Raw genomic sequence first — 13099 nt, forward strand, 5'->3', positions numbered from 1 at the left:
AGGTACATTGCAAAGATCTTCTGACTGTAGTAAGTCATAAGTATCATCCTCACCTAACCTGGATGCCAAACTGTTTCCAGGGCCCATAGGTCAGCTCTTTGGGTCTATTGGCCAACATGCCCACAAGGAAATTTTACAACAGCCCCCCTGGTAATATCACGGTCTAACTCAGGTGGGCCTGTGGTCAAATTTCCATGGGAGCATGTTGGCCCTAGGCTGAGGAGCTGGCCTTTGTAGACCCTGGACCGTGACAGTCTGGCATCCAGGCTATCCTCACCAGTCTGGGCTGCGTCCCAGGTTATGGAGCAGATACTGGTTGTTGTCATCTTGCTCTCTCCTAATGAAGAAACACAGCGCCGACATAGCTTGTAAGACCCTCGGCCTGATATGTGCACGGCTATTGTAAGATCTATCAAGCATCTCTGTGCCAAGTGGTGTGTGAGTAAGTCTGTTAGGGCGCTTCCTTTCATCTCACCGATCGGCCCATTTTTATCCCTTTCTTCACATTAGTGAAGCAGAGATGGCCTCGAATATGTTGCGCCGAGCGCCGCGGCATGTAGCAGTTTAACAGGTTTCTGCACGTTGCTCCGGCTCATTTGAATGGACCACCGACCGCAACTATGTTTTTATTTGAATATTTGGACTCCTCATCTTTAGCCTACTTTAGCCTATAATTGGTGGCTTGATCAGTATCTGGACCTCCCTCCTTGCAGCACTTAATTAAATTAACGGCCATCTGGATCAACACCTGTTGCTGGAAACCTCATGACCCCTCAGCTTGGCACCCAAACAAGATCAGAATTACCCACCCCATTGCAATGGGGGAGAGAGCATGGTTCCTGTCCATTGGCTGTGCCATCCCTGTGGCTGCAACCTTGATGTGCTTAATTTGATAAAGCTGCTGGGGCAATGGACAGTGAAGATATAATTAGAACTGTGTCAACAAAACCTGCAACACCCTCCTCCAGAATCTGCATGAAGCACCTGTTCTTGACCTGTATGTAGCCTCTGGACTGGCCTTTCTCTGGGGACATCTGTGCATTGTCAGACAGGTGCAAATTACCAGACACTACTTTTGATAGTCTAGTCCTGCAAGGCATAAAGTTTGTACAATTTGTCACAAGGATAAGTTAAATAGACCACTAGATAGTAAAGCCCACTGACAATATATCTTATCATAGATTAATGAACATACACTGTGATGATGATTAATGAACATACAGTGTGATGTACTGAAGTGTAATTCATGAAGGGTTACAACGTATGCTTTACATATAGAAGAAAATAGCTCGAAGCTTGATGAAAACTAGGTTGGCATCCACTGATGAACATTTTCCCCATATGAGGAAGATCAGAGTGGCATCCCACTGGTCCTGATTTATGGCTTATTTTTCCCCACATGTGGTCATCCTCCAGGCAGCAGGACCAACTAGTGGTATAAATCATCCTTATCTAAATCCATGGGAAGGTCCTATTTATACATATAATTTGATCACTACAGCTGGCAATTAACACCAGGGATTCTGGTAAGGGACCGTACGGCATTTAGCGAGGGGAGAGGGCCGGTCGCCAGGGGGGGGAGGGCCAAGCAAAAAAATATTTTGCCAGGGGGAGGGCCTAGCAATTTTTTTTTTACTTGGGGGGAGGGCCAGGCAAAAAAAAAGAAGCTTGGTCTGCCAGCAAAATATGTCCCTTAAAATCCAAGAAACGGCGTTTCAGAGGGTCAAGATTTCAAAATTTTTCTGGACCTCTGCAAGGGATCGCCCGAGGTTGGCGCTCGGGATACAGTGAAAATGCGAAAGGGAGGGGGCGGGGCTTATGCATGACGCCCTCGAAAACCTTCTTCACGTACAGAAATGTTATTAAACTCTAGATTAGTCTGCCAGCAAAATTTACCCCTGTCTTATTGCCCTCAAAATGTAAGAAATGGCGTTTCAGAGCTCGAGGGTAAATATTTGCAAATTTCCCTGGATCCCTTTTGACGTGACCGGCCTCGCGCCTTTGATGACCGACATCGTGATACTGATAAATGTGTGTTTGGGGGGGATTTAATTTTGTATTTCTAAATTGAAATGCTATTAAAGTTAGCTTTGTTTGTCAGCAAAATATCTCCTCAAACTGAAGGAAATAGCTTTTAAGAGGGTCAAGATTTCAAAGACCTTCAAAATTCTCCAGGACCTACCTTGCGATTCTTCGTGCCTTTGGCGCCGAACATGGTGTTCGGAACGTTGTTCTCAAAAACTTGAAACCCTCGTATTTTTTTTTTCATAGAAATGTCATCTAACCAGCAAATTTTCCCATAAAAAAGCAATGCAGGAAATCGTGGCAAAAAAAGCGTGACATTTCTAAAAGATCTCCTGCAAGTCTGCGGTCTCACGCCCGCCGGCGGCTAGAGAGAGGCGACCGGTGTTACCCCGCCGTGGGAAAATCAGCGTCACGCGTCGGCGCCCCCCTCCCCACTACAGTTTTGGAAGTCGAATCGTGCTGTCGTTTTGGTTTTCATTTTTTCCCCCGTTTTACCGTAAGTTATCACCACCACAGAACCAAGAAAAAGTCCAAAATATATGTAAATTGAAAATAGTTTCCGTCAAGCCGCTCAGGCCCGCGAGCTTGCAATACGTAAATTTAGGGAGCGGGGCGCGCGCCGCTTCGTGGCGCAAATCTACTAGAAATCCAGGTACAAATGCTTTTTAGGTGTTGTCTTAATATCAAAACAATGAAATAGCTTCTATAAAGCAAATATTCATGCCTCTATGAAGCAGATATTTATCCCTCTATTAAGCAGATATATTGAGCCATTCTGCTTTCCTTTTTTTACTAGGGGTGAGAGATCTGCTTCTCCATGAAAATCATGAAAAAGTATGACGCAAAGCACATTTCTAAATGAGGGAGCGCAGTGTTTTATTGGCGTCTTGAATATTTTTTTTCAAAGTTGATAGGAGGGGGGAGGGCCAAGCAAAAATATTTTGTCTTGGGGGGAGGGCCTAGCAAAAAAAATTACCTGGGGGGAGGGCCATGCAAAATTTTTTTGACCGGACCCTCTGGCGACCGGCCCTCCCCCCTCACTAAACGCCATACGGTCCCTAATGCAACTGGAGGGTCCTTTGGGTATGAATCTGCAGGGCTATATGAGTCAACCAAAGTCAAGCCTGTATTTCTCTTTTTCATGGTTGTCATATGGTGTCAATGTTGCCATGACTACCATTGTCAGATGAGACTTTGAACCTTTATGAGATGTAGTTGAAAATGAATGTAGAGTTAATAGCAATCAATTGCATATTACTTCAGTGTGTAACTCAACAAGTGTTTATTGAAAATTTGCACTGCAAGCGTCTAACCTGTCAAAATCTAAGAGGCTAAATGCTAGCCTGAGTAGCAGCCTGGTTCCCATAGTCCATCTAACCAGGCTGATACTCAGGCTAGCTAAAATCATGCTGACCCACAAGATGTGGCCACATCACAAACACTGAGACAGCTACTTTAGAGCAAGTTGAGGTAATGAAGGTACTGTACCCTCAGATTTAAATGTTTGTAAGCTTCACTTCAGGAAGAGTCAAGGGAAAGGTAAGGTGAGGTGAAGCTGCACTTCAGAAAAATATTGCTAGGGGGATCCACCTGAATCTGATTTCCCAGAACCTCTTTCTTAGGTCAAGGCCCCTCTACCAAAGAGAATTAGATTTCATTGAAATGGTTATGAGTCATTCTCTTCAGAGGTCAACCCAAAATAAAAGAGGACGAACCCGATGCTCATAAAACCCTGACCTCTGCAGAGGTAGTAAAGTTGCTGGCTCCATCCCTTCCCTGTGGTGGTCTCTCTCAACCAGTCAGGAACAACTGACCTCCTGACCCTGTGACTGGTGTTGTGGACAATCAATTTTTTCTGGGCTGCTTTTATTCCCTGTTCAAATTATCGGCTGTTGACAGAACAACATTAGCTAGTATTACCTGGACAGGAATGCAAGCTGGTCAGTAGGAAATTTGGCTACTGTTTAGACTTCCTTCATGACAGTTTTTTTTTACAATGCTAACCTTTATAGTGGTCAACCAGGGGCTTGAGTGTCTGCCTTATCTTAGCAGATATGGGAATCTGTATCCAATCAATTCAGTGACACCCATAATTTCCCTGTAATTTCCCCCATCAAATTCCAGTTGTCAGACCCCTGAATGAAACATCAAAGTACAGGGAAAACAATCAACAGGATGTTTAGTAACATGAGCACAGATAGCAGGAGGTGTGTGTGAGGAAGACCACAGGTGCACCCCTGGGGAAGTCCCAGGAACCATATGGGACATAAGGATGCATTCATGCAGCCAAGATAGGAGAAATTCAAGATTGACAGAACATCATCAAACAGCCAACTGTATTTGAAGTCTTTCTAAAGCTTTGTGCATGTTTGATCACTTTAGATCAATAGATTTTTAAAAAATGATTGTTTTTGATAAAAGTAATTTCCTTCCTTTGCTGTATCTTGTTATTCCAGCTTCCAACTTCACATTCAAAGATTGCAGGTGTGAAAGATGAAAAACTTGTTTGTAATTGAACTACCATCTAAAATGACTTGATGTATAGTTCGTTGACACCGTCAGTTTGTCTGAGCAGACATGGAAAAACCCTCTTGCTAGACAGTCCCAGACAGAACTCAGGTTCCCCAGGCATTGCGACCTCCATCAAAGCTCCAAAAGGCCAGGAGGGTGACCAGCAGTTGGAAAATATGGCCTCACACAGGAGGTTAGCTATCAGGGTGTGTTACAAGTGATTGGAGATAGAGGTGAGTGTTGGGAGAGGAAGGCCAGGGTTGGTGGACAGGTACATCACAGGTACCATGTGGTCGGGGTGCTGATGTTCCTCAGGCATCCCTCCTCCTCCCCTCCCCCAGCTGTGCTTCTCCTTATGGACAGGGTGAGACTCACCACTTTCCTCTCCTCAAGGTGCGAGAAAGCAATTAGCACACTTCTCACATGAGTGTGTCACCTGGCCATGACTAATGGTGGGAATGGTGCTCAGGCACATCTGGGTACCTTTGGTGTGATGTGGGACTTCCTGCCTCTGGACTGTGTCAGGCAGAATCCAGGGATTTTGGGGCTGTGGGCAGGGATCCCATGCACCCTCTCAAAATTAGGGAAATTTCCTTTGGCCAACCATGAGCAACAGTTTACACATGTGCAAATCCACAGAGGAAATACCTGTCATGGACACCCAAGGGCAGGTATATCTACTCACCTTGCACCTCGTAAAGCCTTAATTGACCCATACCATAGCATAGGTACATGTACTATGTAGGCGGAGCAGAGTCCATTGTATAATATGTAGTTTATAGCTATGTTGGGTAATGTTGGGCTTGATGCTTTTTGCTTCTGATTGCACAGTTATATGATATAATATGTGCAGATCTCTTATGGTATGTATCGGGAAGTTGTTCTGATAAGTCTGCACAATTTTCTCCGTCTTGGTTTGTAAGGCTGTGTTATAGCATCTATTCAGGTGAGGCCAAGTTCTGATGTAGCCTGAGTACCATTCTCCTTAGCAAGTAAAAGGATTGAGGTCACTATGGAGAATGGTACTCAGGCTAGTACTGATGTAAAATGCCCAGAAATCTATATTGAAGCAATGTTTCTTACATCAGTACTGTAGGTTTTGCACTGTCTGTTACTATTTCCTTGTTTTTAATTTTATTGGATCAGTGAAATTTGATTTATACGAGTATGAATATGTATGTATGTATGTAATGAATTTTGATAGTGAGGTCAGCAAAGCTTTGCTTTATAGGCCTGAAGCCATTTGGGGATTTTGATGAGATGTCATATTGAGCACATTGGGATTTCCATGATACTGGGGAACAAAGCCTTGGTAATGACCTTAAAAAACACAGGAAAAAGCTGTTGCCTTCCTGATATTCCCTGTTTGCATGGGCCAGCCCTTCATCTGATATTGCCATCCAGCTCCCCTGTGGACTGCTGCAGCCTCTTCATCATCTGAAGCTGGGCTGCCCTCTCCTTCCCAGGGTGTTGGGTTGCCCCTGAGGGGCCAGGAGTGAGTGGACACCTTTGGTGGCCCTTCCCAGATCTTTATAGGAAATTATTTATGGCCAGCAAGTGTGGCAAGTCCCAGCCCCAGAGGAGGGACCTGCCACTGCCAAATAAACACATCAGGAATAAAATAAACACTTGATTATTTACAGATTCTTTATGGAAGGAAAATGTTTTTTCCTTATGTTGCTTTGCCCTCCCTACATGTACATGCACCATTACAAGTTGACTGAGGGGTGTCACCTGGTATCCACATAAGAACAAGCAGACAAACTGCTTAGACTCATACTGTCAGCCTGGATACCAGGCCCCAGCCTATCTATTGTGTGATAGATATTTTGAGATCGGGCTGGGGTCTGGTATCCAGACTAGGCAACTTCTAGAGAAAAGGTCCTTTTCTACCAAAATGGACATGTATCTTGAACTTCAAGTTGAACAGTGCAGTAGCATTTTATTGCATTACAATGAGCTACTATCAAATACTGATGAGTGACCAGTAATGATTATACAATCAATCGGCTATACGATATATTGTGATACTACCAGCTATAAATGAAAGTGCACCACCAACTTTGGGTTCATTACATGAATTTGCACTATTTTCTATCTGAATATTTGTGTAACATATTGGCATATGTAGTTAGACTACCACACAAAAAATGCATCACTATCAAACACACATATATATCATTAGAGGAGAGAGGTTTTCATTGTGTCAATTTTGTCAATGGAAACACACAAAACCAACTACAGTTTATTGTCTGTCCAGGTTGAATAAAGGTTATTGATTCATTGATTGATTGTTCAGGTTGAATAAAGGTTATTGATTGATTGGTTGATTGATTGATTGTTTGAAGTACATGTCTCCTAGCATTTTCAAATTTGTATGTAGAAAAAGATTATAATAACCATCAATGTCATCCATTGTTGCCTATCCGCAGGGTCTCAGGGTCACATGACTCCACCATGATGGTCTGGTCGCTGGACAGCTTCGAGTGGCTGAACGTGATCGAAGGGCACACCCAGGCCGTCACATGCCTGCAGCTGATTGGACGCTGTGTTGTCAGCGGTTCCATGGACATGTTAGTACTCAATATGAGCTTCAAGCAGACGTAGGGTACAGCCCAGTGTTTTACCCATGTCTCTTGTAGTCCTAACATTTTACTGGAGGAAATGAAATGAAATGAAATGGAGAACACAACAAAGAGGAATCATATTTTTCAAAACCCCACTGACCCAGACCATACATCTGCTTGAAGATTATACATCCTTCATATGAATATCATAGCTCAGTTGATAATGATCAGTCTCTGCAGAATTGTAGAGGGGGTGAATATAAGATTTCAGGAAAAAGTTGGTAAATAATTTTTTTTTTATAACTAGTTCCCTAACATTTCCAAGACAGGTGACACCTCCCACATGAGACTCACCAATTCTTTATCAGACATTGTCATCAGTAGATAGACTAAGTCATATCAAACATCTTCCTGGCCACCCACTATACCTGATGTTATAAGTACATGGCAGACCGAACACTCCAAGTAACATTAGTAAAGCCTCGCTGAACATATTGATCCTGATTCACAGGCAGTTTCCTCTCCCGTCACCCCATTCACCTGGGAGCAGGAGTGATTAGGTTAGGAAGTACACCTGGCTTCAGAATTAAGTTGTAATTGTAATTATTCACTCCATAGTTGTTTCCATGAAGCGACAATAGCAAATGACAGGCCATTAACATACCTGATTTCATCTCTAATTGCCCAATGTATCTCCGGAAGACACCAGTGGAAGGACCAGCCAAAACGATCCAAGCATTGTAGGAATGAGATGTCCGCATTTGTCACACATTTATGCAAATGATCTACTAATTACTATTTCTTAAGTTCTTAATTGTTTGAGGATTGAGTGGAAGTGAGAAGTTGAGTGATCAGAGTACCTGCCGAATCCTTCATGTACTTAAGTTATGGGGAAATCAAGCAATACAAAATTCAAATCATTTTGAAATCTTAATTGCTTGATGATGGAAACCTTATTTTTGCATGATCAGCATTCAGCACCATACATTGGACTTTTGATACCTGAATTCTTTTGCCAGAGATGCGTTTGTTTAGTAGTGTGATACTATGTTAAAAAGTGATTGATTGATCAGTTGATTGATTGATCAACTGATTGGTTTGTTTGTTTGTTTGTTTGTTTTATTGACCTTAAAATTGTTTTATAAAGACAGTTGATAACAACCACATTACCATTTTGGTTTGCCTCTGCAGCCGTTGCAGGGGTGCCTGGGTGGTCTTTTAAAGACCTTTAGAACATGCTATTGTCTTGACACAGGTGTGATATTGTGAATTTCCTAGAAAGGTGGGCATAATGAGTGTGTTTTGTTCTTTAAACATCTGTGAGGATTACATGATCGTAGGAGTGCCATGTGACTGAAACATGCCCGCTGTAATGCAGCCCCACCAAAGCTCCAACAATCACAGCAAACTTGAAGACTTATTACCATACTTTTCTCCATTGCAGGTGACAGTGTAAGTTAAAACTCTCTTGTATAATAAAGAAAGCCACCTATACCTTGGGTGACTTCCCAGGACTTGTACAGTGATTAACCCAAGCAGGCCGCCAGCTGCGAGGTTTATTTCCCATGTAACCCCCTGACAAAGTGATGTGTAGGCTGCTGGACCTGAGAGCCTCACCTGTTTTCCACATTGCCATGACTTTAATCCTCAATGATGGTTTGTTTATGTCCCTCTGCCACTACCTTGGAATGTGACCTGCCAATTTGTCTTGCAGCAGCTCTGAGAAACTGATGTGTAATGTAGCCTTGGAGACTCCTTCCTGCAAGGGGCTTTGGAACTGCCTTCACCTTTCACTCTGCTAGTGTACACAGAGAAGAGGCTAAAACTATCAGTGTACTTATCATTGTCAGTCCACAGGTCAACTCTACTGGTGATCTGTTTAGATGAACCCTGTCCTGTGAAATCGCTTCTTCTCTCTGCCACATCTACATAGATAGCATGAAAAATGCTTGCTGGTTGGAATGAATACTTTGCGTGCTGTCATTCAATAGTTATTTATTTATTGATTCATTTGTTTACTGTACAAATATTGACAAATTCAATTGTCCATGTTTCTGTTGAAAGCAATCCTAGTAATGCACTGGGAATGCTTTCCTGGAGCTTTTATCCCACACAACACTTACTGATGTAAACTTTTTGCATCTACATTGATTTGTGAAGAAAGTTAACAAAAGTTAATGTTAATGTGGCATGGAAAGTATATACTAGTAGGTGAGAGAGTAAAGAACTAGTTGTGTTTTGGGCTTGTTCCAATGATTGCAGCCAAGGCTAATTGTGTGGTGTGTGTTGTTTCAGGACACTTCGACTGAGTGACATTCACACCAGCGAATGTTTGCAGCAGTACCATGGTCACCAGGCACCTGTGTTGTGTCTGACCGTAAGTCACACCATGTACTTTCAGAAGGCTGGGTGGGTGGAGTTCAGGTTAACTGCAGGTGTGCAGGCAATGTGGGTGGCTGGAACTCAGCATCTCACTGAAGACATCCACATGCATGCGTACCCCTGTGCTGTATAGGTCGTACAACCAGGACGTGTTTTTTTAAAAATCTATTCAAAGAACATGAACAAGAACACGGAATATACCTAAACAGGCAAAAGAATGCTGACAACATGACTTGTACTTGTATCTCTTCAAAAACCTTCCCTAAAAGGACCCATTTCTTATAATGAATGTTTGACAAGTTGCAACTAAAACTTTGTTGGTAGTTGTCAGGACCATTTTTATTCATCCTTGCAGTGATCCTGCAGGTGGTCATTACAGATCATTTCATTGTTGTCTGACAAGAATACATTTCTTCACCTCCTACAACGATTTGTCCTTTTGATAATCTTCTAAATAGCAAGGCCATCACTCTCAGACAAATATGCCAAAGACAATGGCCCAGGAATGCACTCTTCTGTGTAACAGCCCTGCTGAAAACTGTGATGCACAGTAACTGTTCACCTCTGCCAATTGATGAAGAAAAAACAGAACCCTTTAATTTGAATATTTCTGGTGCATTGTCATTGTTCGTGGTTGTCAGTTTTAATAAGAACTTTCTGTATGTTGTACCTGGCAATGTGATGAATCATATGAATCGTAGCCACATAGCAACAGTGGTAATGGGATTGCTTCTCTAGATTTTCCTGTAACTTAAGTTACAGAGGATTAGCTTTAATGACTTTTCATGTGTTCACATGAATCAAGGGGTTAAGACATGCATAACATGTCTCAATGAAATATCTGCAATCATTAGGTATCACGAGAACTTTTGCCAGGTCCACAATTTTGAGTGGCAAGAATTTTAACCTTAATTGGTTTCCCTATATTTTCCTGGTGTCCTTCTCCCAGACAAAGCTCCCATGTCAGGAGACACTTGGTGGTTGAAGAATTATCAAGTGTAAAGAAGAACTCCAAGACTACAGCTGCCAACTTAGCATCCACACAGAAGCCACAGAGTCACCTCTGGTTTACTGTAATTTGGTGTCCGATGCTGAAGTGCTCATCTGGTTGTCAGGAACAACAGCAAAGCAGGAGGAATCTGCCTTCCTGGCCAGATAAAGCCATGGAAACTGTTTCCAAATAAACCCCAGAATTCGCATCACACCGACAGCTCTTATCCAGAGTAGCACTTACTAGGACAAACACTTGGGCTTCTGGTGATTTGTGTATCATTCCAGCCTCCTCTGTCAGAGGTATGTAAGTCTGGCAGGGTTCTCCTCAGTAATCCTTTAGTCTTCAACACAGAAAAGGTCTGGGGAGTGTTTCCATCTGCAATGGGGCAACAAAACGGATCTTGTTCCATACATGGGCAAACTTTAAGCTATTACAGGCCTCAAGTCAGCATCCCATGAGGGAAAGAATAGTCAACTTGGAATCACTCCATGTGAAAAAAAAGTGCACCTGACGCCTTTATCTAAGTGTGCCTGGAAGTGTCCTTTGTTGTGGTCCAGACCTTCTAAAATAGCAACTTGCAATGGCGATCATCAAGTGCTGACTCATCACAGCCAGATGGAGGCAATGTGCTCCTCTGTTTATGATAGATAACCCTCGCCCAGCATCAAGTCCATGTGTCTCCCACCAGAAGCATGGCTGAGGTAGCTGGGGATCGGATTTCTGGGTGCTTCCCTATCAGTAGCAAACCGATTGCAACTAAATCTCTAATCCCTGCACCCCTAACAGGCTGTTGAAATGCCACCAATGTGCTTAGCTGACTTTAGTTCAAATACAAGTTTCAGATAGGTGCTCTCTGGGGAGGTATAGGAGGGCCATGTGGCCGTGGACTCCCTTCCTCCAGAAATGCAAAGGAAACCACAACAAACAGAAACCTCTAAGACCCCTTGATAGGTCCTTGTATAGTTTATATACATCCCCAGGCTCTCATCTTATAGCTGTTAAAGATGCTCAACATACAAGGCTTTCTCAGAACTGCTTTTCACATATGGGTGCTATATGGGTAAAGTAAGGTTGATAATACCACCAGGTCCTGTATATGCAGGTCAATGCAGGTAAAATTGGAGCTGTGCATGTGTCTCAAATGTCAACCTGCACAGGTGTGCAAGTGGTGGATATTTGTTTGTTCCCAAACTTGGCATATACAATTCATATTGATGTCTAACAGACTCAATATTGAAGATTGTGCCTGAGCAACTCCTGAAACATTCTTTTTGATGGACTAGTAGACATCAAAAATACATGCACAACTGCAATTTCACTTGCACTTACCTGTATATAGAGGTGTTTTGTTGAGCCTTGCAATAGTGTAATCTGTCCATCAGTATTTTCTTGCAACATCATTGCTGCGTCTGCTCTACTATGCAATCATGTTGTTGGTGTCCCAAGTTGCATCTAGTGAGTCATAGATTACGTTTTCAAAAGATGTTCCCTTTCAAACATCAAATGTATCATAGATACTTCTGCTCAATGAAGAGATAAATAGCACGATACTTTATGTAAGTTGCTGTTAAGACACGAAAGTGTTTTGTATGCTTGAATTAAGGTCCATTGAAGTGCAAATAGGGACTCCAAGATGGTGGCAAGCACCTGCGTGCTACATTCAATAGGGCCAGTGAGAGAAAGTGCTTTATTGAATGATTTTTGTCTCTCAACCTGACAGGTACAGAAGCGTCTCCTGCTGAGTGGGTCTGCGGACGGGCAGCTCCATTTCTGGGACCTGTACACGGCCGAGCCGCTGGCCATTATACAGCCACATGATGGACCTGTCAACTCGGTGGCCTTGGCAGGGAGGCGCTTTCTCACCGGGTCAAAGTGAGTCTTCCCTTTTTTTTTCATTTTACTAAATACCTCTGAGTCAGTCTTTATTTTGTCGAGTTCCATCCTAGTTAGTTTACCGTGAGGGAAGGAGTCGCGGTAAGGAGCCATGTTATGTCAGGAACGTGTTACAAAATGGTTTCGAATTTCAGCTCCAAGTTCAAAGCCTGTTTCGAGAGCACTTGTGTCTTTAACCTTTTGCGCCTACACCGTAAACCACTAACTATAAATCTAGTCCTCTTGTATCATTTCAACTCACCACTTCACCTTGTCCCCCTTTTGCATGGATATTAAAAACCAGTGAGATATAATTGGTCCCAGCTCCTGCCCTAATGATGACACGCTGTTCTGTCATTAAAGCCCTTCCCCCTAGCTGTGTACTAATCCTGAGCTACTGGATCATGAAAAGGTACTGTGCCATCCAGGGTGCCATCTGCTCTTCATCCTGCCCCAAGGCATGGCGCGCGAGATGTGATGTAAAGGTCAACGACCTGACAGATGGTATGACTCATGGACCAACGTGAGGCCCATTACGACTCGCCGAACGTTAGAGTCGGTGACAATTTGTGCGCTATTTGAGACTACGGAAAGCGGTGGATATTGAACCGCAGGGAGAGTTCCTGTACTGCAGGGTGGGGGGGACAGGGTGTGCCCTGGTACCTCCAACCCTCCTCTTTAATAAGTGCCAGCAGCAGGTGGCTGCTCTCTGCCATCTCCAAGTCAGCACACCTGACATATTTATGCC

The 13099-nt window shown here is 43.2% G+C and overlaps 1 protein-coding gene across 1 annotated transcript in view; it reads left to right on the forward strand.

The window, feature by feature from the left end:
* LOC118430517 (F-box/WD repeat-containing protein 7-like) overlaps positions 1-13099 on the forward strand; it is a 45481-nt gene that overhangs the window by 16184 nt on the left and 16198 nt on the right. Inside the window, exons 15-17 of the mRNA XM_035841474.1 lie at positions 6969-7109; positions 9399-9480; positions 12200-12351. Of these exons, the coding sequence (XP_035697367.1) occupies positions 6969-7109; positions 9399-9480; positions 12200-12351 (375 nt within the window). The remainder of the gene's footprint in view (positions 1-6968; positions 7110-9398; positions 9481-12199; positions 12352-13099) is intronic.

This window comes from Branchiostoma floridae, chromosome 1 (assembly GCF_000003815.2).
Source record: "Branchiostoma floridae strain S238N-H82 chromosome 1, Bfl_VNyyK, whole genome shotgun sequence".
NCBI classification, from domain to species: Eukaryota; Metazoa; Chordata; class Leptocardii; order Amphioxiformes; family Branchiostomatidae; genus Branchiostoma; species Branchiostoma floridae.